Below are 27,983 nucleotides of genomic sequence, written 5' to 3' on the forward strand. Positions count from 1 at the left end.
CAGATGCACTCACACCAACCTGCTGCCAATATTGAGCAAGCTCTGCACTGGTGGTGACATGATTCCGTAGCTGACTCTTCTTGCGGAGACTGTCCTGGCGCTTGCTGGAAACTCTTGGACGTCCTGAAGCCGCCTTCGCAGCAGTTGAACCTCTCTCCTTGAAGTTCTTGATGATCCGGTAAATGGTTCTTTCAGGTGCAATATTCTTTGCAGCAATTTCCTTGCATGTGAGGCCATTTTGATGCAAAGCAATGATGGCTGCACATCTTTCTTTAGAGGTAACATTGCGAACAATAACACTGATTGGAAGCACTTCTTCCCTCCTTTTATAGCAATCAGTCTGCTCTTATCCAATCAGAATGATAGTGATTTCACCTGACTAGTTCTCGTTCACACTTTCCTAGGTGCTGCTGATATGATTATTGAAATTAAAGTTAGCTTGTAATTTTTTGCCAGGGCCAAAAAAACAGTGAAATTTGGGTTTTTGTGATCATTAATTTGTTTGGCCAATGAAGCTTTTTGCAATTATTTAAAATGCATCTGATCACTCTTCATAATAATCTAGAAACAATGTGAATCAACACCACAAGCACTGAAGCAGAAAACTCAAAAATATATGTCACTGCCAATACTTTTGGCCACGGCTGTAGGCCCATACAAAGTGAATGGTGACCAGAACTCATAAGATCCAAACAAGGACATAAAGGCAGATTAAAGGTAATCCATATGACTCCAGTGGTTAAATCCATTTCTTCAGAAGCAATAGGATTGATGTGGTGGAGAAACAGATTCCTATTTAAATCCTTTTACAATCAATTTCCAGCTTTAACCAGCCCCAATCAGTAGGTGGCTGAATGCAGAGATGGAGACTCGAGTTATAGACTTGGACTCAAGTCGCACTCGAGGCGCATTTTAATAGACTTCAGAGTCGACTCCAGACTCTACCTAAAATGACTTTAGATTTTACTTGACTCAAAAAAAAGGACTTGTGAATATTTAAAAAATAACTCCAGTCTTTTCACCTTAACTATTATTATCTTAAATTATGAATTTGTTTTATTTGTATGGATTTATTACATCTCTGTGACCTTTCCCCTTGTGTCATGATTGATTGACCCTTATCATAGCATTCGATGATGTATACCCGCAAAAAACCCAAAATCCCACATTGTGCCATATGTGCTCACAATTGGTTGTGCCCTCAGAAGCAGAAACTTCAGGAAGAAAACATTCTCAAAATGTAGTCACATTAATAACACACAGTCTGCTAATATTGTACCTTTTTGCAAACTTTGGGCAGTGCAGCTGCATGGCTCATTATGAACCAGAGGTTGTCAATTTAAACCTTGTGCTTCATTTTATTAATGTTTCTTAGTATATATACCACCTCTCCCTCTCTTTCTCTCATATTTTAGATTTGTCCCGTATTTTAGCATCTTGCAATCAGCACGCATAGTTTTTTTTTTTTTTGTGGACTTAAAACAGCTGGCAAGTTTTTGTCAAAAATATTCTTATGATATTGCATTACATTGCGTTGCATATGTCAAATTTAAATGGCTGACTTCCTGTTGAGTTTAGGACATAGGTCCAAGAGACATATTTGTAGGTCTTGGCATGTTACACGTGTACCAAGTTTCGTACGTGTAGGTGAAACGTAGCGTAAAGCACACTTCGTTGAATGTTTGTAGGTGGCAGTATCGAGCCATTTTGCCACACCTAATTCTGAAACCCATATCAGATGTAAAGTTTCATCACTTCTGATGTGTGTGCAAATTTTCATGAGTATTCGAGTATGTTTAGGCCCTCAAAAATGTTATTCATCTGGGGGGTGGGGTTATAATAAATATAGCTGCAAGCAGCGATGACGGGCCCAAGCACCGTTGGTCCATTTCCATCCATTGGCTTTTGGAAAACAATGCAAGGTGGACACATGCATTGGCATTATTAATTTTTTTTTTGAAGCAACGTGTCACACGTGGTTTAAACGTTTCCACACATGCTGTTAAGACGAAACTTCGTTTGTTTACTTGTTATCATATCAACACTGCGTAGGTAAAGAAAATTGCATTAAAATCTGCTCCGGGAATTTGTACAAGAGCACCGTTGACCAAGATGGTACAGCTCACAAACACCCATCGCACAACCCAGCTATGAATCACCTGTTTATATAGGAAGGAAACGCACTGCCTGGCGGCGCTGCACATTAACAGTCTGATCACCTGAGATATATTAAGAGAGAGAGAGAGATAAAGACACCACACACGCTCTACATACACAAACAATACGGCTGAGAAGGCAATCATAATGGGGTACTTATTTTTCTTTTCTATTTCCTAGAAAAAAGCGCAAGCTGCAGAAAATACTGCTGACACTAAACAACATTGATAATGGCCACAACAAACATTTATCATAAATTCAAAATAACACATTCCAGCATAAGATCGGCAAACAAAACATACACAGATGAGACTAAACTGAAACGCCAACTCAAGAATTTCCAACACATGAAATGAGAAATATAGTTAACTGAAGAATGTAGATACACATACTTCATATACATAACGGACGAAAATGTGATCCCTTCTAGACAGGACACACACAATCTGTGTTGTTTTGGAATCATTCATGGATCTTGGATTACTTGTAATTGCCACTCATTACATATACACATTATAACAGTTTTCTATTTTCACATTTCAGTTGATATTTTTATTTTATATACAAATTAAAACGTATATTATTAATCATAAACTTTAAAAACCAAGCTTGCCAAATACCTCAAAACATGTTAATATGCACAAAAAGGAATGATGACATTTAATTCTTTGCCATGGCAACAGCACTGTCTTGACATTTATTCTTAAATTTTTTTTTTTTTAAGCAATTCAGGTAAATTATTTTTAAGATGAGTTGAGCGAGTTGTCCGGCTTGATGAAATCTATATGTGTACAAAGTTTGGTTACTGTACCTCAAAAGGGATGTGCTACATAGCCCCCTGAACATGCCCATGTTCTAGGTGTTGCCACAGAGCCCCGCCCACATCTTCCCCACCTGTAACTCTGTCACTCCATAATGGCCTGCGACTCTGAGTATATAACATGTCTGAAAACTCTTGAAAATTTGCACACACATCAAATTACAGAAAACCTTGAAAAGAAGAATACAAATAAATAAATAATATTCCTTAGAAGAAAAATAAGCTCTTTCAGTGCTTGGGCCCTAATATACGCCTAGAATAACAATAGGGTCCACGCAACATAGTAAATAAGTTCTTTACCGTGCACATGGAGAAAAGAAAACTGATTTCCCTAACAGCTTTAGCAGTGCTGAAGTGTTTGTTGTTGATTTGCTCAACGAGAACGAAAAATATTCAAGAGACTTTCACAAACTTAAATTTATCTGCTGAACATGCTGAATTCCAGTATTATCATTTATACACAGTCTGAGAGGTGATTAGAAAGAATCGAGTGTAGAAAATAATATTAACAGTAAAAACATGTTATCATTTGTAAAGGGTGATTATATGCCATCGCCACACATGTACTGTATGTACTTGTGTTTAGTACATTTGTTTAAAATCACTGTATATGCACACATATAATGACTGTTAAAATAAATGTTTAAATCAAAAGTTTGATTTTATCTTATTGCCATGTACATCTAAGTGTGTTATAGATTTGTTCAAAAACCTGCGTGTTGCAATTTTAAATGTGACAACAAAATCCATCTTCAGTCTGACTCATTAGCCATTATTATATACTGCTAAAGGCAGGGGGACTGGATAGCTCAGTGAGTAAAGCTGACGACTACCACACCTGGAGTTGCAAGTTCGAATCAAGGGCATGCTGAGTGTGACTCCAGTCCCTACTTCCTAAGCAACCAATTGGCCAGGTTGCTAGGGTGGGTAGAGTCACGTTGGGTTAACCACCGCGTGGTCGCTATAATGTGGTTCTCGGTTGGGTGCTTGGTGTGTTGTGCGTGGACGCAGCGGAGAATAGCGTGAAGCCCCACCACATGCACTGTCTCTACGGTAACATGCTCAACAAGCCACATGATGAGATGCATGGATTGACTGTTTCAGATGTGGAGGCAACTGATATTTGTCCTCCGCCACCCGGATTGAGGCGAGTCACTACGCCACCACGAAGACTTATAGCTCATTGGGAATTGGGCATGCCAAATTGGGGAGAAAAAGAGAATTTATTGTATTTTTTTTTTACTGCTAACAGCAGCACAACTGTCAACGATAGCACCGCAAGGACGATTACATAATTCTCATTATGTAATCACATTTTTTGGTATACAGAGCCATACAGAATGCACTGAAAGTCACCGTAATGGTGATATTATTTATATATGGCGAAGACAAACACTGTAATCCGTAAAGCTTTTTCAAAGGCATAGATTACACAATTTATATTATATTAGAGATATAAGAGAACTCAGAGTTTTTTTTTTGTAAAGGGGATGCAAGGCAATGATGCAGCAATATCATTGTATCAAATGCAAGGGCAATTCATCGCTTGGTGAAAAAAAAAAAAAAACTAGCCATGAATACAAGCCTTGTTTTGTTGGTGCATGAATGTTCGCTCTTGGTGTGACTGGCTTGTTAAGAATCCATTGCTTTTGATTCAAAATGTTAGTAGTAGCGAGAAATCGTTGAGAGACTCTATCATTATTCTGGGAGATTTTAATAAAGCTACTCTCACCCCTGAACTGTGTAATAAATACAAACAACACATCACATGCCCCACCAGAGAAAGAAATATATTGCTACACCACTGTAAAGGATGCATATCGCTCTGTCTCACGTGCAGCTTTAAAACTCTGATCACTGTCTGGTTTATCTTCTCCCGACCTACAAGCTCTGAATGTGTTTTACTGCAGGTTTGAAAAGCCCAGTCTCACACCCCTTACCCACTCAGATCTTCACTTCACACATCAACACCTTCTGGAACCCCCCTCATCCACCCTCCTGCTATTCAATCTGCACTTATGATCTGTGAGGAGGATGTGTGCCGGGTCTTTCAGAAACGGAAGACTAGGAAAGCTTCAGGCCTAGACGGTGTTTCACCTGCCTGTCTAAAAGTCTGTGGTGACCACTGGCCCCCATCTTCACACAGATCTTCAATAGATCACTGGAGCAGTGTGAAGTTCCATGCTGCTTCAAACACTCCATCATTCCGGTCCCTCAAAAAAAAACGCTGTACTTAATGACTACAGACCTGTCGCTCTCACATCTGTGGTCATGAAGTCATTTGAGAGACTGGTTTTGACCTACCTAAAGGACATCACTGGACCCCTGCTTGACCCCCTTCAGTTTGCTTACCGAGCAAACAGGTCTGTGGATGATGCCGTCAATGTGGGACTGCATTATATCCGGCAACAAGCAAACTGACCCAGCTCTATGTGCCCACCCCAATCTGTCTATGGATCAGCAGCTTGTGAGACTGGGTAAACTCACGTCAGGGACCCTCACTATTAGCACTGGTGCTCCTCATGGATGCATGCTCACTCAACTACTCTTCTCCCTGTACACAAATGACTGCACTTCAAAGGACCCCACTGTCAAGCTCCTGAAGTTTGCAGACGACACCATGTTCATTGACCTCATCCGCAACAGTGACGAATCTACATACAGATGGGAGGTTGATCAGCTAGCTTTCTGGTGTGGTCACAACAATATTGAGCTGATCACACTCAAAACAATGGAGCTGATAGTGGACTTCAGGAGAAATCCCCCGGCACTCCACCCCCTCACTATCCTGAACCAGCACTGTGGCAGCAGTGGAGTCATTCAGTACCCTGGGCTCTACCATCTCTCAGGACCTGAAATGGGACACTCATATAGAAACCATTTTGAAGAAGGCTTAGCAGAGGTTTGACCTACTGACACAGTTCTACTCGGCCATCATCGAGTCTGTCCTGTGTACATCTATAACTGTTTGGTTTGGTTCAGCCACCAAATCAGACGGAAGGAAACGACAATGGACAGTCAGGATTATTGGTGCCCCCCTGCCCACACTCCAAGACCTGTACGTCTCCAGAGGAAATATGCAGGTAGAATCACTCTGGACCCCACACACCCTCCAACTCCCTCTTTGGTCTGTTGCCCTCTGGCCGGCACTATAGAGCACTGAGTGCCAGGACATCCAGGCACAAGAACGGCTTTTAATCTCAGGCCATTTTCCTCATGAAGAATTAAACTGCCTCAGGACTCCCACATATTGCAATAATGTAAATGTATAGCTCATGTACATATGTGAATTCACATTTAATTAAATAACTGTACATAATCCTTCATTGCACATACATTACTACTTGCACATTTACATACTCCATTCTGTTATGTCCTATTATTTGCATGTCTATTTATACTCTTACCTTGTTTTATATTCTGTGTCTCACTGTAATGTTGTGTGTGCACTTGTTTCTCCTATCACCCAAAAAAAATAAAAAAAATCCTTGTGTACTTGAGAACACACGGCAATAAAGTTCATTCTGATTCTAAATATTTATCTTTTTCAAACCAAAAATGATCTTGTTGCTTTATAAGACATAACTGCTGGTGTCATATGGATGACGTTTATGCTGACTATCTGTGATTTATGGAGCTTCAATAGAGAAATCTCCATTCACTTACATTTTAAGGACCTACCGAGCTAAGATATTTTTCTAATTTTCTTCATATGTGTTTTGGTGAAGAAAGTAATACACACCTGGGATATCATGAGGGTGAGTAAATAATGAGAACAATCACTTTAAAAACAACTGCTTAGATGTGCATAAAACATTGCGATTATGTGGACAGCAGCTAACTAAAGATTGTCAGATGATTATACATCTGTTGTTGATAATCTCCACAGATGCTCAAAAACAGTGAACAAAAATGGGTTGCATTGGTGGCAATCATGTTTCACTGGCGCGAGACTTTGCTTTGGCTATTAGAGATGTAACTGTATGAAAATTTCACATCACTATTATCGTGACAATCGTAACTATCACGGTTATCAGTATTATCACGGTATTGTTAAAATGTGCTTAAAATTTACAAAAAGTACTGACACACTGATACAAATAAAATTAGTAAACAAACAACAAATTAAATTAGTAAACAAGGGAATATCAGTTGAAGTATTTTAATAATTTGTATTAATAATAATATTATTATTAGTGTGGATTTATTATTATTAACTTACACATTTTAAATGATCAAAATATGTTGGATGGGTGACTAAACTACATAACATGTTATTACATAGCTCTCTGAAATTCTTGATTCTGATCGCTCATCCTGAAACTCCAGCTTCTTTCATGTCTCACGTTCTCTCCTTTCATACTAACACAACTGGTGCAATCGTGTGAGCCGTTACAGTTACCGTATTGTTTGTATTGAAAATGAAATCAGAGGACTTCAGTATTTGTATTGAACGATTGTTTTGTAGACTGCAATGGATTATAAAATATTATAGAATGGGTCAAATTTTAAAACATTGATCTCAAATCACTATATCATGTCCCTGTAATTATTTGAAAAGCTGTGTATTAGTGCTATGAATGTACATCACTTAAATGTCGCACGTATTTGTTACTAACTTCGTTTCCATCCAAGGATTTGTTTTGCGAAAAAAGTTTTGCCACATCAACATAAAGCCGATGGAAATGCTAATTATTGCAAAAATTTCACGAGTCAACAATATTTTTGCATATTTAGCGCATAAACTCTGTCGATACTTCAGATGTCTTGAAAAACTGGTTTGGAAACTGGCATTAATGCAGAAATATAGTGTCACGTGACCCCATCGTTAGCCTGTGTTTATCCTGACGACAAGGTATATCCTTGAAAGCTAATTTATTATACGTTATTATGGATTGATTTTAATGGCATATAGATCCGATGCTGCAACCATGACACTTCCAAGAGTGCCAACACAAATATCTTGTATCATGCACATCGACAAGTGCAAGGAGAACAAATGAAGGGCCACTGTTTGTGATTAATTTAATCACGGTAGCCATCCGCTATTTATTAAAGGGGTCATGACATGAGAAACCAAATTTGCCTTGATCTTTTGGTATATAAGAGGTCTTTGTATCATTAAAACGTCCTGCAAGTTTAATATTTTAAGACGTCCTCCCCATTCTAAACGAATCTTATTTAATCAAGCTCAAAATACAGCTCGTTCTGGATTCATGGTTAGAAGTGACGTGACGGTTAGAAGTGACGTACCAGCGTTTGCATATGACCGCCTCCAGCACAAGATAACTACGCTTTAAGCGCCAAGACAACTACGCTCATTTCAGTATCGCCGTGCGCCTCACAAGTGTTCAGTCGATGGACAGCGAGCTCTGACAGAGACTACTTGTGCACAGGAAAATTACGATGCCACACAGATGTGCTGTTCCTGGCTGTGGTCAAACAAAACCTCTGAATAAGCTGCCGAAAGATCCAGACGTCAGGGAAAAATGGATGCAGTTTATTTTTTGCGGACGTCCCAGTCACGGCAGTGTTAACTTAAGCGTTTGTTCTGTACATTTTAAGGATGACTGTTTTGAGAACAAATCTCAATATGATGCTGGCTTTGCCAGAAAACTGTTGCTCAAAGATAAGTCCGTGCCGACTATTCTGGGAACAACGACGACGCAAACTGTAAGTAATCTATTTTAAACTTTAAACTACTTTTTAAAGCGCAGTTTCATTCATTATGAGTAATCACAGTGTTTTTACTTAGTTTACTTGCATATTGTTCTGGCTGGGGGCGTCAATAATTGATACATAGGCACTGACGTTAGCCAATCATAACAGTGGGCGTTAACACTGAAGTCTTAAATGGAAAATGCCCCCAAAACAGACTGTTTGAATCAGAGGATGAGAAACAGGGTGGGAAAAGGTCATAAATCACTAGATTTGAAAAGTTTTTCTTAAAAAAAAAAAATATTAATACTATAATTGCACCTAAGGGAACATAATAATACAATAAAAAAACCCATGTCATGACCCCTTTAAAGTTGATTTTCCACACCATTCAAAATGATAGACGGCAGTCACGGAATTACCACATAATACAAAAAACATATCATTTCTGTGCACAAAGATGTTTTAAATTAAAAATAAATACACAATACTTGGAGAAAAGCATCAGTATGTTTTTTTTTTGGAACACTAACTTCTAGCCCAATTCTATAAAAATATTGTTTAGCTTTTGAAAAAATGCTAGTAAAATTCCCTGTATTAAATAAAATAAATTACCAAATGAAAAAGCATTAAATTTAAAAAAAATCAAACGAAATAAATTTAGACCTATATTTGCTTATTATTTACACAATTTAAATTAGCCTTACCCTGTTCTGTAGATGAAAAAAGTCTGAATGACACGCAGAATGTTCTCCAATATATTTTCAAGATTATAAACTATCAGAACTATTTGCCCAATGAGTTCACTTTCAGAAAAAGAGCTTTTGAACATTTTAAAATGTTTAAACATTTTAAATCGAACCCTCTTTACCTCGGATCGCATTGGCTGAGCTTCAGAAGTTTAGCTTTACGCATTTTCACTTTGTCGATCACAAAATGCCGCGAAATGTGGATGGAAACTAGGCTATTGTTTTGTTTTCTTGTTCTTTTGTTTTGGCTTAAAGTGATGCACTTGCTAGGAACTTTTTCTATAAGGAAGCTTGTGTTTTTTTTACAAGTGAGAAGAAATTATTTCAACCCAAATTAAATATTGAGTCCAACTATTTACTTTTCCTCATACTTTCCTCAACTCATGCATTGTCAGACATTGCAATTGCGGGAGTCACTCCTATATTCTGTACATACATGGAATGATAATTTAGAGGATTCACTCCCACATAAAAATGTTGTCACTCCCATTTTTGTGTGTACGTGCCCATTGTTTTATAATTTAAAACCTTGTAAATAGGCATGGCACCAATCCGATACCTGGATCTGTATCGGCTTCGATACTGACATTTTTAAATGGATTGGGTATTGGTCCGACGAGCCAGATCCACATCAGATACTGTGTGTTAGTCATGTTCGTTACTGTCAAGCTCCAAATATGACTAATTAAAAAATGAATTAGTAATTCCTTTTCTAAGTTCTCAGGATACAGAGTCAGTTGGTCTAAATCTGAAGCTTTGTCTCTGACTGCGTACTACTCAGTAATGGCTATTCAGCCGGGCACCTTCCAGTTGCCCAAATAGGGCATTATGTATTTGGGCATCTTATTCCCAGAAAATTTGTCTGATTTAGTTAGTTAATATTGACCCCTTAATAAAAAGGTTTGAGCTTCGTGGGCAGGTGGGCTTCATTACATTTTTCTATGATTGGGAAGGTTAATGTTATTAAAGGAAATTGTATTAAACTACCTGCTACAATCTCTCCCTGTAGATGTCCCCCTCTCTTATTTCAAGCAATTTGATAGTATAGCGAAGTATATAGGCCAACCAAGATTTTGTTTTATTGTTATGCATTTTGTCTCCGACATTTGACTCATTGGTTACTTCCACCTGAGAGAGGCCCTCCCTGGTTTTGCATCGAACAATAAGTTCTTGCCCCTGTTTTGCCATTGCAAAGCCTTTCTATTAAACTAACCGGAGAAGTTAAGTCACACACCATTATTCCGCATTTGCACTCGGTATGGACAAAAGTCTTTAATTCTGACATTTATTTAAATGTTGCCTCAAGCATAAGGCTGAACCCCAAATTACATATAAGTCCCCTTTCTGCTGGTCAGAGTGGATTGTGAGGGAGGTTAGTTTGCTCTGTGACCTAAATGAGTGGAATGTTGAGATCTTTTGAAAATATGATTCAACATTTTTACCTAATGTAGATATTTTCACCTGCACCACCTGCTCTGTACTATTTTTGGGAGTAGCATACACCCCCCTAAAGCGGAAGATACTCTGGAAGTGGTGATTACTACTTTTGGAAAAGGTCACGAGGCATCAGTGTATTACTCCATAAATTCAAATCTGGGGGACAGAGCATCAACTTCTCTCAAGGGATTATTGGAGAATGATTTAAACTTTGTATTGGAGGAGGGAGTGTGGGCTAGTATTCTAAAAAACATCGTCTGCATCTAGAAATGCAAGGGTGTATCTGATGCAATTTAAGATTTTGCATAGATTCTATTGGACCCTTTCTAGATTGTATTGGCTGGGTCTTAAAGACACACCCACCTGCTGGTGATGCCAATCAGAAGACAAGGACACAGTCTATGTTTTTTGGGGATGATAAGATCCAATAATTTTGGTTGAGGGTTCAGAGCTTCATGTGTGACGTAGTGGACACTCAATTCTATTTTTGCCCCAGACTGTGTATTTTGGGTGATGGGGTGGCCCTGAATATTGATGATTGATATATGGAGAGCTGGGTCCTGACCGCCGTGATGATTGGTTGACTGATGCGCCCTCATTTCGTGAGTGGTGCGTCGAGTTGGGTAGGGTGGTGGCATTTGAGGAGATGGTATTTACATCTGGAAATGGGGCAGCTATCTTGCCTTTTTGGAAGGCTCTCGTGGAGAGGCAGCAGAGAGAGACTAGTGTTTACATTTTTTTATATTTCTAAATATTTTCTGCTGTTTTATTGTCTTTGTGTGTATCTTTGTCAGTTGGCTTTTGACCATTGGAGTGCTTGTTTGTGTGGGGTGGGGGGGTTAATGATAAGGGGGATACATTTAGATTTTAATGTGGTTGAAAGATAAAATGTAACACAAATAATTACTTAAGATAGACAAAATTTCTCAACAAATACATTTATTGAACACTTGACCAATCTGCACTTGTACACTTAAATTAAAAATGTGTTATGTAAAAACATATTGTATAAATAATGTATAACAAATATATTAAACAAAGCAGGTGTTATGAACTGCTCCGAGACACAAAGGTTGAGATCCAAATGCAGCTTTAATTAAGGGGCAATCCAGACACGTAATGCAATATTCAGAGCATCCAAGAGAAGCACAGGCTTAACTAGGGATGGGTATCGTTAAGGTTTCAATGGTCTTACTATTCTTACCTATACTGCTTATCGATCTGGTACTTTAACGGTATTCTTAACGGTTCTTATATATTTATATATTTATTTATTTATTTAAACAAAGATAAACAATTACACAAAGATAAACGTTATACAGTGAGGAAAATAAGTATTTGAACACCCTGCTATTTTGCAAGTTCTCCCACTTAGAAATCATGGAGGGGTCTGAAATTGTCAACGTAGGTGCATGTCCACTGTGAGAGACATAATCTAAAAAAAAAAAATCCAGAAATCACAATGTATGATTTTTTAACTATTTATTTGCAGCTGTATCATACAAATAAGTATTTGAACACCTGAGAAAATCAATGTTAATATTTGGTACAGTAGCCTTTGTTTGCAATTACAGAGGTCAAACGTTTCCTGTAGTTTTTCACCAGGTTTGCACACACTGCAGGAGGGATTTTGGCCCACTCCTCCACACAGATCTTCTCAGTCAGGTTTCTGGGCTGTCGCTGAGAAACACGGAGTTTGAGCTCCCTCCAAAGATTCTCTATTGGGTTTAGGTCTGGAGACTGGCTAGGCCACGCCAGAACCTTGATATGCTTCTTACAGAGCCACTCCTTGGTTATCCTGGCTGTGTGCTTCGGGTCATTGTCATGTTGGAAGACCCAGCCTCGACCCATCTTCAATGCTCTAACTGAGGGAAGGAGGTTGTTCCCCAAAATCTCGCAATACATGGCCCCGGTCATCCTCTCCTTAATACAGTGCAGTCAGCCCTGTCCCATGTGCAGAAAAACACCCCCAAAGCATGACGCTACCACCCCCATGCTTCACAGTAGGGATGGTGTTCTTGGGATGTACTCATCATTCTTCTTCCTCCAAACACGGTTAGTGGAATTATGACCAAAAAGTTCTATTTTGGTCTCATCTGACCACATGACTTTCTCCCATGACTCCTCTGGATCATCCAAATGGTCATTGGCAAACTTAAGACGGGCCTTGACATGTGCTGGTTTAAGCAGGGGAACCTTCCGTGCCATGCATGATTTCAAACCATGACGTCTTAGTGTATTACCAACAGTAACCTTGGAAACGGTGGTCCCAGCTCTTTTCAGGTCATTGACCAGCTCCTCCCGTGTAGTTCTGGGCTGATTTCTCACCTTTCTTAGGATCATTGAGACCCCACGAGGTGAGATCTTGCATGGAGCCCCAGTCCGAGGGAGATTGACAGTCATGTTTAGCTTCTTCCATTTTCTAATGATTGCTCCAACAGTGGACCTTTTTTCACCAAGCTGCTTGGCAATTTCCCCGTAGCCCTTTCCAGCCTTGTGGAGGTGTACAATTTTGTCTCTAGTGTCTATGGACAGCTCTTTGGTCTTGGCCATGTTAGTAGTTGGATTCTTACTGATTGTATGGGGTGGACAGGTGTCTTTATGCAGCTAACGGCCTCAAACAGGTGCATCTAATTTAGGATAATAAATGGAGTGGAGGTGGACATTTTAAAGGCAGACTAACATGTCTTTGAGGGTCAGAATTCTAGCTAATAGACAGGTGTTCAAATACTTATTTGCAGCTGTATCATACAAATAAATAGTTAAAAAATCATATATTGTGATTTCTGGATTTTTTTTTTTTAGATTATGTCTCTCACAGTGGACATGCACCTACGATGACAATTTCAGACCCCTCCATGATTTCCAAGTGGGAGAACTTGCAAAATAGCAGGGTGTTCAAATACTTATTTTCCTCACTGTATAGGCACAGTGATTTAATTTCAGGAAGGTCTACTAACATTACTGTGTGGTCTAAAAAGATATTTAATAAAGTAATCAATTGTAAAATAACACTGCATAGTTTATCATAGATTTATTAATGCAGAAGTTATTCATTCAAGAGCTGTAAGTGATTTTCTCTTTGCCTTTTGTTGTTTGATTTGCAGTAATGGCTCAATCATCAGCATGTTGATTAGACTGCTTCCCCTTTAAGGCCGTGTCTAATAGGCTTCTGATACGCCATATTTTCTCCCAACTATTTCCATAACTACGTCCATTTAAGACATAAACTGTGTTCAAGTGAATCTCCAAGCCGGTTGTTTTGACGTTTTTGTGTGTAGTTGATCGTTTAGACGCTCACATGAAACCCAAAGTAGCCTATACTTTGCTTGTCTCGTTGCGGTCTGTTTCGGAGCGCGTGCCGCCTTGGGAACGGTATCTCTTGCGCTCTTTTTATTATTAGCAATAAATTTATTTAGCAACAGTGGCTAGACTGCATTTTACAACAATCACTGATCGTGCTGATTCTGACATTAAGTTTGAGTTTTAGGGAGAAATGTCAGTGCACCGCTGTGAAGGGAAGGAAGTTGTGCTAGACAGAATGCGGCTTATGTATAAATATTCTTTTTTATAATTTTTGGAAGGCGAAATCTAAAATAAAATCAGACTAATATAACAGATCTAAAGTGTAACCAGGCTACGTTTGAATGTTTAGTTCTGTCAGTCATTAGCTCGTGTTGTGCAGGGCTCTTGTTGTGCTCGCTGTGGCACCGCGTGAGAGATCTCTCTATTTCTGACAGCTAAATTGCATCACAGACAAATGGTTTCATATTATTATACATATAAATGGCTGGCGAGATAAAATAACTTTCTCTTTATAGCAATAATAAATGTATTTTCTTAATTTCTCCAGTACCGACAGCAGAACCAATAACGTCCGAGCTTACCAAAGCCAGTCCTTATATAGCCTATAGTGCGTTGGTATCGTTTTTTTATTACTTATTTCTCTGCATTGAGTGACAACCCTCTCAAATATAAGACACACACAAACAGAACAAATAAAAGTGTCAGATTCACTGTCTGTAATTGCAAAACTCTTGCTTGCTTATTGTGACATGATAGCAACCCTTCTGCTGTGATAACGCAACTTCAACTATGCTATCAATATCCAAAGTAGCCGAACGTCATGTCGCCTATCGCGTTTGTCGCGTTTTTTCTTGAAGTTGGCAGTAACATATCAAAAGTTTTTAATTAAATATGAAGAAGTTATACAAATTTAATCCTTACCGTTTTCACCAAGGTACTTTGCTCCTTAGGCACTGGATGAGGTCTGCTCACTCTGTTGGAAAATGACTCTAGGGGCAGCATGCGTCGAACACGTGTTCCACAACAACACTAGGCTGCCCACAGATGCGCCTGCCTAATAATCGGCTTGATATACTTTGATATTGGCCGATGCCGATTATGTTAAACAATGCAAAAAATCCTCCGATTAATCGGTCGACCTCGTGTGTGTGTGTGTGTGCGGTGTGTTATATATATATATATATATATGTGTGTGTGTGTATGTATGTAGGTAGGTAGGTAGGTAGGTAGGTAGGTAGGAATGGTGATGGCGTATTGGGCTAAAGCGCTGAACTGATAATCAGAAGGTCGCTGGTTCGATCCCCACAGCCACCACCATTGTGTCCTTGAGCAAGGCACTTAACTCCAGGTTGCTCCGGGGGGGATTGTCCCTGTAATAAGTGCAATGTATGTCGCTTTGGATAAAAGCATCTGCCAAATGCATAAATGTAAATTAGGTTATGCACCGAAATTAAAATTCTGGGCCGAAACTGAAACCGGATTATTAGGAACACCTGTTCAATTTCTCATTAATGCAATTATCTAATCAACCAATCACATGGCAGTTGCTTCAATGCATTTAGGGGTGTGGTCCTGGTCAAGACAATCTCCTGAACTCCAAACTGAATGTCAGAATGGGAAAGAAAGGTGATTTAAGCAATTTTGAGCGTGGCATGTTTGGTGCCAGACGGGCCGATCTGAGTATTTCACAATCTGCTCAGTTACTGGGATTTTCACGCACAACCATTTCTAGGGTTTACAAAGAATGGTGTGAAAAGGGAAAAACATCAGTATGCGGCAGTCCTGTGGGCGAAAATGCCTTGTTGATGCTAGAGGTCAGAGGAGAATGGGCTGACTGATTCAAGCTGATAGAAGAGCAACTTTGTCTGAAATAACCACTCGTTACAACCGAGGTATGCAGCAAAGCATTTGTGAAGCCACAACACGCACAATCTTGAGGCGGATGGGCTACAACAGCAGAAGACCCCACCGGGTACCACTCATCTCCACTACAAATAGGAAAAAGAGGCTACAATTAGCAAGAGCTCACCAAAATTGGACAGTTGAAGACTGGAAAAATGTTGCCTGGTCTGATGAGTCTTGATTTCTGTTGAGACATTCAGATGGTAGAGTCAGAATTTGGCGTAAACAGAATGAGAACATGGATCCATCATGCCTTCTTACCACTGTTCAGGCTGGTGGTGGTGGTGTAATGGTGTGGGGGATGTTTTCTTGGCACACTTTAGGCCCCTTAGTGCCAATTGGGCATTGTTTAAATGCCACGGCCTACCTGAGCATTGTTTCTGACCATATCCATCCCTTTATGGCCACCATGTACCCATCCTCTGATGGCTACTTCCAGCAGGATAATGCACCATGTCACAAAGCTCGAATCCTTTCAAATTGGTTTCTTGAACATGACAATGAGTTCACTGTACTAAAATGGCCCCCACAGTCACCAGATCTCAACCCAATAGAGCATCTTTGGGATGTGGTGGAACGGGAGCTTCGTGCCCTGGATGTGCATCCCACAAATCTCCATTAACTGCAAGATGCTATCCTATCAATATGGGCCAACATTTCTAAAGAATGCTTTCAGCACCTTGTTGACTCAATGCCACGTAGAATTAAGGCAGTTCTGAAGGCAAAAGGGGGTCAAACACAGTATTAGTATGGTGTTCCTAATAATCCTTTAGTTGAGTGTATATTATATATATAATATAATATATTATTGCTGGGCAACGATTAAAATAGATTTTAATTGCATGGTTTTCTGTGATTATGAGCAAAATTCAATAATGAATTTTAAAAGTACTGTTATATGAACAAAAGTCCAATAACATTTGGTTTGCTAACACTTTAAACAAATAGTATTCCATTTACACAGTAGCAGTTAATATCCATCCATCCATCCATCTTCAACCGCTTATCCGAAGTCGGGTCGCGGGGGCAGCTGCTCCAGCAGGGGGCCTCAAACTTCCCTATCCCGAGCCACATTAACCAGCTCTGACTGGGCGACCCCGAGGCGTTCCCAGGCCAGTGTGGAGATGTAATCTCTCCACCTAGTCCTGGGTCTTCCCCGAGGCCTCCTCCCAGCTGGACGTGCCTGAAACACCTCCCTAGGGAGGCGGCCAGGGGCATCCTTACCAGATGCCCAAACCACCTCAACTGACTCCTTTCAACGCAAAGGAGCAGCGGCTCTACTCCGAGCTCCTCACGGATGACTGAGCTCCTCACCCTATCTCTAAGGGAGAAGCCCGCCACCCTTCTGAGGAAGCCCATTTCGGCCGCTTGTACTCGCTGACCTAGTTCTTTCGGTCATGACCCAACCTTCATGACCATAGGTGAGGGTAGGAACAAAAATTGACCGGTAGATCGAGAGCTTTGCCTTTCGGCTCAGCTCTCTTTTACGTGACTAACGGTGCGATAGAGCGAGTGCAATACCGCCCCTGCTGCCCCGACTCTCCAGCCAACCTCCCGCTCCATTGTCCCCTCACTCGTGAACAAGACCCCGAGGTACTTGAACTCCTTCACTTGGGGCAAAACCTCATTCCTTACCTGGAGTACGCACTCCATCAGTTTCCTGCTGAGAACCATGGCCTCAGATTTAGAGGTGCTAATCCTCATCCCAGCTGCTTCACACTCGACTGCCAAGCTGATCCAGTGAGAGCTGAAGGTCACGGACCGATGATGACATGAAGACAACATCATCTGCAAAAAGCAGCGATGAGATCCCCAGCCCACCGAACCGCACACCTTCCCCACCCCGACTACGCCTCGATATCCTGTCCATGAATATCACAAACAGGATTGGTGACAAAGCGCAGCCTTGGCGGAGACCAACCCCCACATGGAATGAACTCGACTTTGTGCCGAGGACCCGGACACAGCCCTCGCTTTGGATGTACAGGGATTGGATCACCCTAAGAAGGGACCCCCCCACCCCGTACTCCCGCAGCACCTCCCACAGTCTCTCCCGGGGGACCCGGTCATACGCCTTCTCCAGATCCACAAAACACATGTAGACCGGATGGGCATACTCCCAGGCCCCCTCCAGGATCCTTGCGAGAGTAAAGATCTGGTCCGTCGTTCCACGGCCAGGACGAAACCCGCATTGTTCCTCTTCAATCTGAGGTTCGACAATCGGCCGAACCCTCCTCTCCAGCACCTTGGAGTAAACTTTACCAGGGAGGCTGAGAAGTGTGATACCCCTGTAGTTGGCACACACTCTCTGATCCCCCTTTTGAAGAGGGAACCACCACCCCGTTCTGCCACTCCTTAGGCACTGTCCCAGATTTCCACGCTAATGTTGAAGAGGCGTGTCATCCATGACACCCCTCCACATCCAGAGCTTTCAGCATTTCTGGTCAGATCTCATCAATCCCGGGGCTTTGCCACTGCGGAGTTGTTTGACTACCTCAGTGACCTCCCCCAGGGAAATAGAATCTGATCCCCCATCATCCTCCGGCTCTGCCTCTACCATAGAGGGCGTGTTGGGATTTAGGAGTTCTTCAAAGTGTTCCTTCCACCACCCAATAACCTCCTCGGTTGAGGTCAACAGCGTCCCATCTTTGCTGTATACAGCTTGAATGGTTCCCCGTTTCCCCCTCCTAAGGTGGCGGATGGTTTTCCAGAAGCACTTTGGTGCGGACCGAAAGTCCTTCTCCATGGCTTCTCCGAACTTTTCCCACACCCACTGCTTTGCCTCCCTCATGGCCAAGGCCGCAGCCCTTCGGGCCTGTCGGTACCTTGCAACTGCCTCCGGAGACCTCCGGGACAACAAATCCCGGAAGGCCTCTTTCTTCAGTCGGACGGCTTCCCTGACCACCAGTGTCCACCACGGTGTTCGAGGGTTACCACCCCTTGCGGCACCTAAAACCTTGAGGCCGCAGCTCTCCACCGCGGCTCGGCAATGGAAGCTTTGAACATTGCCCACTCCGGTTCAATGTCCCCAACCTCCGCAGGGATGCCTGAAAAGCTCCGCCGAGGTGTGAGTTGAAGATCTCACGGACAGGGACCTCCTCCAAACGTTCCCAGTTCACCCAGCACTACTCGCTTGGGCTTCCCAGGTCTGTCCAGAGTCTTTCCCCACCCCCTGACCCAACTCACCACCAGATGGTGATCGGTTGACAGCTCTGCCCCTCTCTTTACCCGAGTGTCCAAAACATATGGCCTCAGATCCGACGACACTATTACAAAATCGATCATCGACCTTTGGCCTAGGGTGCTCTGGTACCACGTACACTTATGAGCATCCTTATGTTCGAACATGGTGTTTGTTATAGATAATCCATGACTAGCACAGAAATCCAATAACAAACATCCACTTGAGTTCAGATCAGGGAGGCCGTTCCTCCCAATCACGCCTTTCCAGGTGTCCCTGTCATTTCCCACGTGTGCGTTGAAGTCACCCAGCATCACTATGGGGTCCCCTACTGGGGCCCTATTCAGGACTCCATTCAGGGTCTCCAAGAAGGCCGAATACTCTGAACTGCTGTTCGGTGCATATGCACAGACAACAGTCAGAGTTTTCCCCACAACCCGTGAGGCGTAGGGAGGCGACCCTCTCGCCCACCGGGTAAACTCCAACGTAGTGGCGCTCAGCCGGGGACTCGTGAGTATCCCCACACCCGCCCGTCGCCTCACACCCTGGGAAACTCCAGAGAAGAATAGAGTCCATCCCCTATCCAGGAGTACGGATCCAGAGCCAAAACTGTGCGTCGATGTAAGCCCCACCAGATCCAACTGGTAACGCTCCACCTCCCTCACTAGTTCCGGCTCCTTCCCCCCCCAGTGAGGTGACATTCCACGTCCCCAGAGCAAGCCTTTGCTGCCCGGGTCTGGTCCGTCGAGGCCCACGGCCTTCACTGCCACCCATATGGCAGCACACCCGACTCCTGCGGTTCCTCCAATGGGTGGTGGGCCCAAGGGATGTAGAGGGGGGTTCCACGTTGCTTCTTCGGGCTGTGCCCGGCCGGGCTCCGTGACAAGCCCGGCCACCAGGCGCTCGCCGACGAGCCCTCCATCTGGGCCTGGCTCCAGACAGGGGCCCCGGGCTTCCTCCGGGCAGGGTAACTCCTCCTCTTGCCGTTTTATCCATGAGTCATTTTGAACCATTCTTAGTCTGGCCCCTCACCTGAGACCACTTTGCCTTGGGAGACCCTACCAGGAGCACATGGCTCCAGACAACACAACCCTCAGGATCATAAGGGCACACAAACCTCTCCACCACGATAAGGTGCTGGTTCCCGGAGAGGTTAATATATTTCTTGTAAATCTCAACTTAAACATTGATGTAATCAAATATAAAACCAAAGCTATTTGCCATTTCCAGGGCATTAACGTTTTATCCAGTATGTTATAGGAAAAACAAGTTACCCTCAGAGTCCAGAGCCACAATCATAACATTATAACCGGTACCTTCCGAGCAACAGCAATTTAACATTTATAAATCTGTTTTCTTGTTCTTTTTTCTGAACCGGTACCTGCAGAAACATTTTATTTTATCAGGGAGCAGCATAAACAGTCTTTCAGTAGCAAGTGTCCCTGTTAGAGTGAGGTGAAGTGGTTGAGCACAAAAAAAGTACACAGCTGGGATTTACTGTGCAGGGGATTTTTAGTCTGTCAAGTCCATGTTTGTACTGGATTTCCTTTGGAGAATCTCAGTCAAAAAAACAAAACAAAACAAAAAAACACTTTCAGTGATGCAGTTTGAGTAGTTACACAATGTCAAATTTAACTGTATCCTTTCCTCCGACTTTACATTTTCTTGCTCTGCACCAAGCCAGTTGCTAAGACACACAAGGTAATTTTACATTTTCAGATGATAAAGAAACTCTCTTCTTCTGTATAATATGACCAGCAAGAAAAATCAACCTTTCACAGGTTACGGATGTTGCAGGTGTGGCCAAGTACTTCTGTGCAATGGAGGTCAGCCTGCTGTGTGAGCCTGCATGTTTGGACCACCACTCTAACGGACAGGCCTCTATACTGATGGCGGGCTCCGCTCTTTATCGACGCACACTGTTCTCAACTGACTCTTCCTCCTGTTCAGAATCAGACTCTGATGAAGCAGCCAATAGGGCTAACTTTTTCTTTGGTGGCTCTGATGTTGTTGCTTCCACAGGTTTCCCTGCATCAACCCCTCTGTTTCTTGAGTAAGTTGGTGACTGGCCCACACCTCACACCTCTCAGCTCTGGGTATACACTTGAGGTCCTTGAATCTCGGGTCCAATGTGGTAGCTATCTTCAGATATGCAATGTCAGAATTTTCCTTGCGCGTCTCCAGGTCTGTTCTGAATGTAGACTTGAATTTGACCACATAGGCAGGATCATCATCTGAGCTCTCCATCACCCGAGAGAGATGGCCAAATGCAGGCAGAACCACAGAGCATGAAAAATACTTTTCTCCTCCCTGCACATACCTGCAACAGAGAAAAAATCAAACCCATTTCAGTCAAAATGTATTGCATTCACTTATTTGCACACAAAAACTGTCCTCTGCATATTCATGCTATATTTACACACACATACAGACACTCTATTTCTCTCACAGGCACTCAGACAGGACAGTGAGAAATATATGATGTAAAATATACCTGCAGGGCTCCAGTAGTGTTTCCAACCTCTGCAGTTTGTCCATTTCAACTGTAGTTGGTATGGCAATCTTGGTGTGTTGTGTGTGTGTGTGTGGGGTGAGGACATCCCTCAGTGACTGTTCGTTTCTGCGGACGCTTTTTATCATGTCCAGAGTCGAATTCCATCTGGTTGGAATGTCTTGTATAAGTGACTCCTTTTGTCCATGTTCAATTTGTTGTTGTTCTAATTCAACAGCACTTGCTGGACTGTTTAAAGTGGCCCACAACTTTTCTGCATTTGGCCAGGACATTGCCAAACACACTGTTCTACAGAGATACTGTGACAGAACGCTGGAGACTGTGCGTTACGCAGGCGACGTGTTCAAAAGGTAGAAGTCTCGCAGCAGCGATCATATTTCTTGCACTATCTTTGCTAAGAGTGCTGACTTTATTTGAAACGTTCCACTGCTGTGCAACATGAATAAAATGATTTGTGCACATTTCAGCAAAAGGTCTCTCTCTTTTTTTTTTTCATTACAGTCAGAGCATGTGAATGCAGCTCCCACTGTTCATCAATATAATGCACTGTAACTTAGAGTTAATTATGGTTACCCAGCGATGTCCAGTAGTCTCCAGTGAGGGCAACAGTTGGTGCACGTTGTAACGCCGTCCTTTTTGTAGTCCTCTCCTTTTCATACAACTTGTGTATACTACTTGTGATTGTGCGTCTTGAGGGAGTCTCGTACGTGCTGTCATTAGTTGCGATCCTAAGAACGTTCCTCAGACCAACATCTTCCACAATACTAATCGGCCTGCAGTTTGTAGCTATCCACTTCGTTATGGCATTTGTTAGCTTGTCTTGCTTCTGTTTATCTATATTTCTCCCACACGCTGCATCCAACCTAGTCTGCCGAAGCCTCCCTCCACTGTTTGTTTGGGTGGGTGATTTGCTGGCATCAAAGGTGTGTAGTGCATTTAAGTGATACTTCAGACTCAAAGTACTCCGGTGATAAGAAAATATAACTTTGTAGTGGTTACAAATAACTTTTGGTTCTATCAACTCCGCCGTCTGGAAGATGTTTACAATGAAAATGTCCGTGTAAGAGTTTGGTACCTTTCTCAATTTTTCTGTCTCCGCCAGTTCTTTTCTGTTCTAGTTCATATGAGCGCTGCAGCAGTCTTAGGCCCACCCAAAATGCTCTCATTGGTTGAGACGCATAATGATGCCCATCCCAAGCCAGTACTGATCAACATCCCACCCCTCCTGTGACCCATGGTTGTCTGTGTGTATTCAGAGCAAGTGAGCAACAGACTTTCAAAATAATAATAATAATAAAAAATGCGTTAATGCGAGAATATAATTGTCGGCGTTAATTAATGCGTTAACGCGATAATAATACGTTAACTTGCCCAGCCCGTGTGTATGTGTGTGGTCAGTACTGTTATATATTACAAAAAGCTCACTATGGCCATTCTAGACGTTATAGAATTCCGGCAGTTCTGGTGTTAAAATAACGCAAGTATCTATGTTTTACCATTTATTGTTGCAACTGAAGGCACAAGGAAAGTGAAAAAGTCGACATCTGTAGCTATATATATATATATATATATATATATATATATATATATATATATATATATATATATATATATATATATATATATATATAGTATAAAATATTAGTACAAAAATGTATTCACATAGATACTTTCCTTAGCGCGCTGCGCTGCGAACCTGGCGACCCGAGTTCGATTCCCGCTCATGGCCAACAGCAGTGAGGGTTATCTGAACTGGTCCCGGGCCTCCCCTACGTCGACTCAGCCTTAAATGAGTACCTGGTATGGTGTGTAAAAACATCACCACTGGGGAGACAAAGGCGGTTGGGCGTGGTGCTGGCCACCCACCCCCTCGTGTACCGTTCCAGCCTTCATAGGTGCTCGCTAACAGCACTTGCCCCTACAGTCTGTTAAGGCTAAATGGGGGATCTTTGTTTTTTTTTGTTTTTTTTATTGTAGAATTACAGTGAGCCCTTGCATTATCTGCTGGGAAAAAAGTGAATTGCAGCCTTGAACGGCACAAATAAATATGGCGTGGCAGTCGATTCACAGAATTAGAAGCAAAATGCCTTTTTAAAACAAGCTTTTTCTGGCTCGATTTTGAACATTTAAGTGCACTGGGTCATAAAACTGAAATATCTAGGAAAAGTCAAGAAAGTAGGGCCCTGGAATTTGATTGAGTGCAAAGATTTTTTTTTTCTTAAAGCACAATGGTCAGAATTTTAATGTTTTTAAAATAATTTGTATTCCAAAATGTAATGTATCTGTCTCCCTCTCTTATTTCAAGCAATTTGATAGCATAGCAAAGTCCTTCATTTGGAATGGTAATTATCCCAGATTAAATTTCAATTAGTTACATAGGCCGATTGACAATATATGGGCTAGGCTTACTCAAGATTTTGTTTTATTATGCAAATGGTAGCTATTTGGCTCATTGGATTCTTCCACCTGAGAGAGCCCCTCCCTGGTTTTGTATTGAACAAAGTTCTTTCCCATAGTTCTTTCCCATAGCACTGCAAAGTCTTTCTATCAAACTAACCGGAGAAGTTAAATTACACCACTTTGTTTAATTCAGACTTTTATATAAATGTTTCCTTGATCTTATGGCTGAACCCTAAATTATACAAATTCCCTTTCTGCTGGTCAGACTGGATTATGAGGGGGTTACTACACTTGGTGAGCTGTATGAGAATGGAGTATTGATATCTTTTGAAAATTTGGTTCAAAATTGTGGGATTCCCAGATCTCAATTCTGTAGGTGTTTACTGCTGCGCCACCTGCTCTGCACTGTTTTTGGGAGTAGCACACACCCCCCTAAAATGGCAGATACTCTGGGTGAGGCGATTACTGGTTTTGGAAAAGGTCATGCGGCATCAGTGTATTTCTCCCTGCTAATTCAGGGTCTGGGTGATGGAGCTTTAACTTCTCTCAAGAGAGCATGGGAGAAAGATTTAAACTTTTTTTTAATTGGAGGGAGTTTGGGCTAGGATTCTAAAAAACAAAGTATAAATCTAGAGATGCAAGGGTGTGCCTTATGCAATTTAAGATTTTACTTGGACCCCCTCTAAATTGTATAGGCTTCGTCTTAGTCACACCCACCTGCCGGCGTTGCCAATAAGAAGATGGAGGCACAACCCATGATTTTTGGAGGTGTGGTAAGATCCAAGCATTTTGGTTGTAGGTGTATAGTTTTGTGTGTGATGTGTTGAACACTCAAATTTCAAATTCCAAGATAATGGTTATAGTGGGGGTTTAATGTTAAATGTGATTTGATTTATTAAATATATATATATATATGTGTGTGTATGTTTTGGTATATATGTGTTTTTTTTCTTTGTGTTAATTTATGAATCAATTAAAATTTGAATTGGAAAAAAAAAACATTACACCAGTGGTCGCAATACTCGAACCAATCATAGCACACATGTGCCACCTACAACCAGTCACCTTTTTACTTTGCAATCACAAGGAAACCAATCCAGGAGGGGCAGCTGCTTCAAAAAGCTTAAAAATGCCATACGTGGGGGCCTGGGTAGCTCAGCGAGTAAAGACGCTGACTACCACCCCTGGAGTTTGAATTCAGGGTATGCTGAGTGACTCCAGCCAATCTCCTAAGCAACCAAATTGGCCCAGTTGCTAGGGAGGATAGTGTCACATGGGGTAACCTCTTCGTGGTCGCTATAATGTGGTTCGCTCTCGGTGGGGCTCTTGGTGAGTTGTGCAGGAATGCTGCAGAGAATAGCGTGAAGCCTCCAAACACGTCATGTCTCCGCTGTAACGTGCTCAAGCCACGTGATAAGATGTACAGATTGACTGTCTGATGCGGAGGCAACTGAGATTCGTCCTCCTCCACCTGGATTGAGGCAAGACACTACGACAGCGCGAGGATTTAGAGCACATTGGGAATTCCAAATTTGATGCATTAAATCATTTGACAGTCTTTAAAGTTTCTGTCTGTATTCAAAAACTTTAAGCAAGCACTATGCCCTGTGTTTTACACTTTTTTTTTTTTAAAGCAGAATATTGCATTACAAAGCAATATTTGTAGCATTAGTACTTTTATTTTATGACTGACTTTTATATCAATCTTGTCTTACTATGGTTTACAACAAATTTCCTTCTTGAAAAAAGAATTAAGACAAAACCCACATAGAATGTAAAACACTGTTATTTTATGCTCTCTTGTGGTGTTGGAGAATGCTCGTTTGTTTGTTGGTTTTGTCTGGAGAGGTGCAGTTACCTTCCTGTTTGCCATAGCCCTCGCCAGTTCAGTTCTGATTCCTAGATCTCTTCCTGAGTCTGTGGTGGTGGCAATGGTGGAGTGGGCTAAGTGCATAACAAGTAAACAAAAGGTCGCTGGTTCGATCCCCACAGCCACCACCATTGTGTCCTTGAGCAAGGCACTTAACTCCAGGTTGCTCCGGGGGATTGTCCCTGTAATAAGTGCACTGTAAGTCGCTTTGGATAAAAGCGTCTGCCAAATGCATAAATGTAAATGTCTCTGGGAGTATGTCATCTGCGATTTGCATCGCACCACACCAGCTTCAACGGACTCTTCGGATTGTTCCTGACTTCCACAATGCTCACACTTAGTATACGAACACACCCTTCTCTATCCCATTGCGGCTCGCTGGATTTCAACCTTCTGCAGCCGGCACCGGGTGCGCCTTATCTTGACATCGAGAACTTTGTTAATAAAACCATTGACCTGTCATCTCTGCTTTTGGGTCCTTTTCATCATTGTGCAAACAGTGTATGGTCTAGGGCTGTCACGATTATGAAATTTGGCTAATGATTAATTGTAAACAAATAATTGCGATTATGACAATTAATGGTTTGTTTTTGGGCTAGGATGATTAATTGTCTCTCTTAGGGTTTTCAAAGTAATGGTCATATTTCTAAAGTAATAGTCATTTTTACATATTTCACTTAAAATGTATGAAAAATAATGTTTTCAATATCAAAATATTTCTAAATACTTCAAAACATTAGTTTTGGTAAATTTTATATTTACATGGTTGTTTTAGGGATATTATTTTTTATGTGATTAATGGACTGTTGTTCCTCATGTTCCAGGCACAGACATCGTTCTAGCAGTAGCTCTTCCAGAGGGTCCAGCCACAGGAGGCAGAGCCGTAGCACTGATAGGGGGCGGAACCACAGGTCCTACAGATCTCGATCCCGCAGCCGAAATCGGAGGTAAGGACAAGCACTCTGAAACATGGAAATTAAACTGTTCCGTATTGCAGGTGGCATGAATGTTATTACAAAATTATATTAAAAAAAATATATTTACCTGTCAGCAATGTTTAAATGATGCAGTTTTTTTTTTTTTACATTTGTATCTCCTTATAGTTAAGTCTTGCATACAACTTTTTCAAGTAGGCATCATCAGACCATTATTTCTGTTAATCAGTCATACAAAACCTGCCATTGATGTTTGTTGTTTAAGGCAGGGATTATGGTACATAAAAATCCAGCTGGAATGATCATATATACGAGTTGAGTGCATATGAATGCACCATAAAGTCTAAATTACCAGTGGGAAACTAAGTGAGCCTCAAAGGAATACGTTTCCAAGTTGTGGCATGACAATAAAAGATTTACTACCATCTTTGTATTGGTGATTATTCAGTTTTGACTGTGCAGTTTAGTTTGTATGATTTTTTTATTTTATTTTTTTTACTGTTAAGGGAGTCATTCACCCAAAAATTATAATTCTCTCATCATTTACTCGCCCTTTTGCCATGTCAAACTTTTATCACTTACTCTGTGAAACAAGAATCTTCTGAGGGAAGATTTTTAATGGATGATGTTTGTCCAAACAATGCATGTCAATGGGGTCCAAAACTTTAAAGCTGCATAAAAGTAATCCATGTTACTCGAGTGGTTTAATCAATGTCTTCTAAAGTGATATGATCGGTCAGGTGTGAGAAAAAACTATGTAACTAAAAAGTTTTTAAATCTGCAGTCTCCTTGGTGCATTCATAATTTAAAGCTCAATTACACTTCCTCATTCTTGACTGATGCAGAATGCATCATGCACAAGGAAGCTAAATCGAGCTTCAAATAATGATTGGAACTTCTGAACTTGTAAGTATTAACTCCCCACGAGGACTTAAACGCAGCATCAGCATTGCTATTGCTCAGACTTATGTTCGTTTGGCATTTGAACAAACCCTGATATAACCCTATATATTAAAATTCATCAAGTAACTTGTGCTGCACAGTTTGTGATATGGT

The 27,983-nt window shown here is 41.5% G+C and overlaps 1 protein-coding gene across 2 annotated transcripts in view; it reads left to right on the plus strand.

Moving 5' to 3' along the window:
* The window catches only part of rsrc1 (arginine/serine-rich coiled-coil 1), a 441,822-nt gene that overhangs the window by 16,032 nt on the left and 397,807 nt on the right, over positions 1-27,983 (plus strand). For both annotated transcript variants that reach the window (XM_052109824.1, XM_052109825.1), the window contains exon 3: positions 26,817-26,939. In XM_052109824.1, coding sequence (XP_051965784.1) covers positions 26,817-26,939 — 123 coding nt within the window. The remainder of the gene's footprint in view (positions 1-26,816; positions 26,940-27,983) is intronic.

The sequence above is a fragment of the Xyrauchen texanus genome, chromosome 38 (assembly GCF_025860055.1).
Source record: "Xyrauchen texanus isolate HMW12.3.18 chromosome 38, RBS_HiC_50CHRs, whole genome shotgun sequence".
NCBI lineage: Eukaryota > Metazoa > Chordata > Actinopteri > Cypriniformes > Catostomidae > Xyrauchen > Xyrauchen texanus.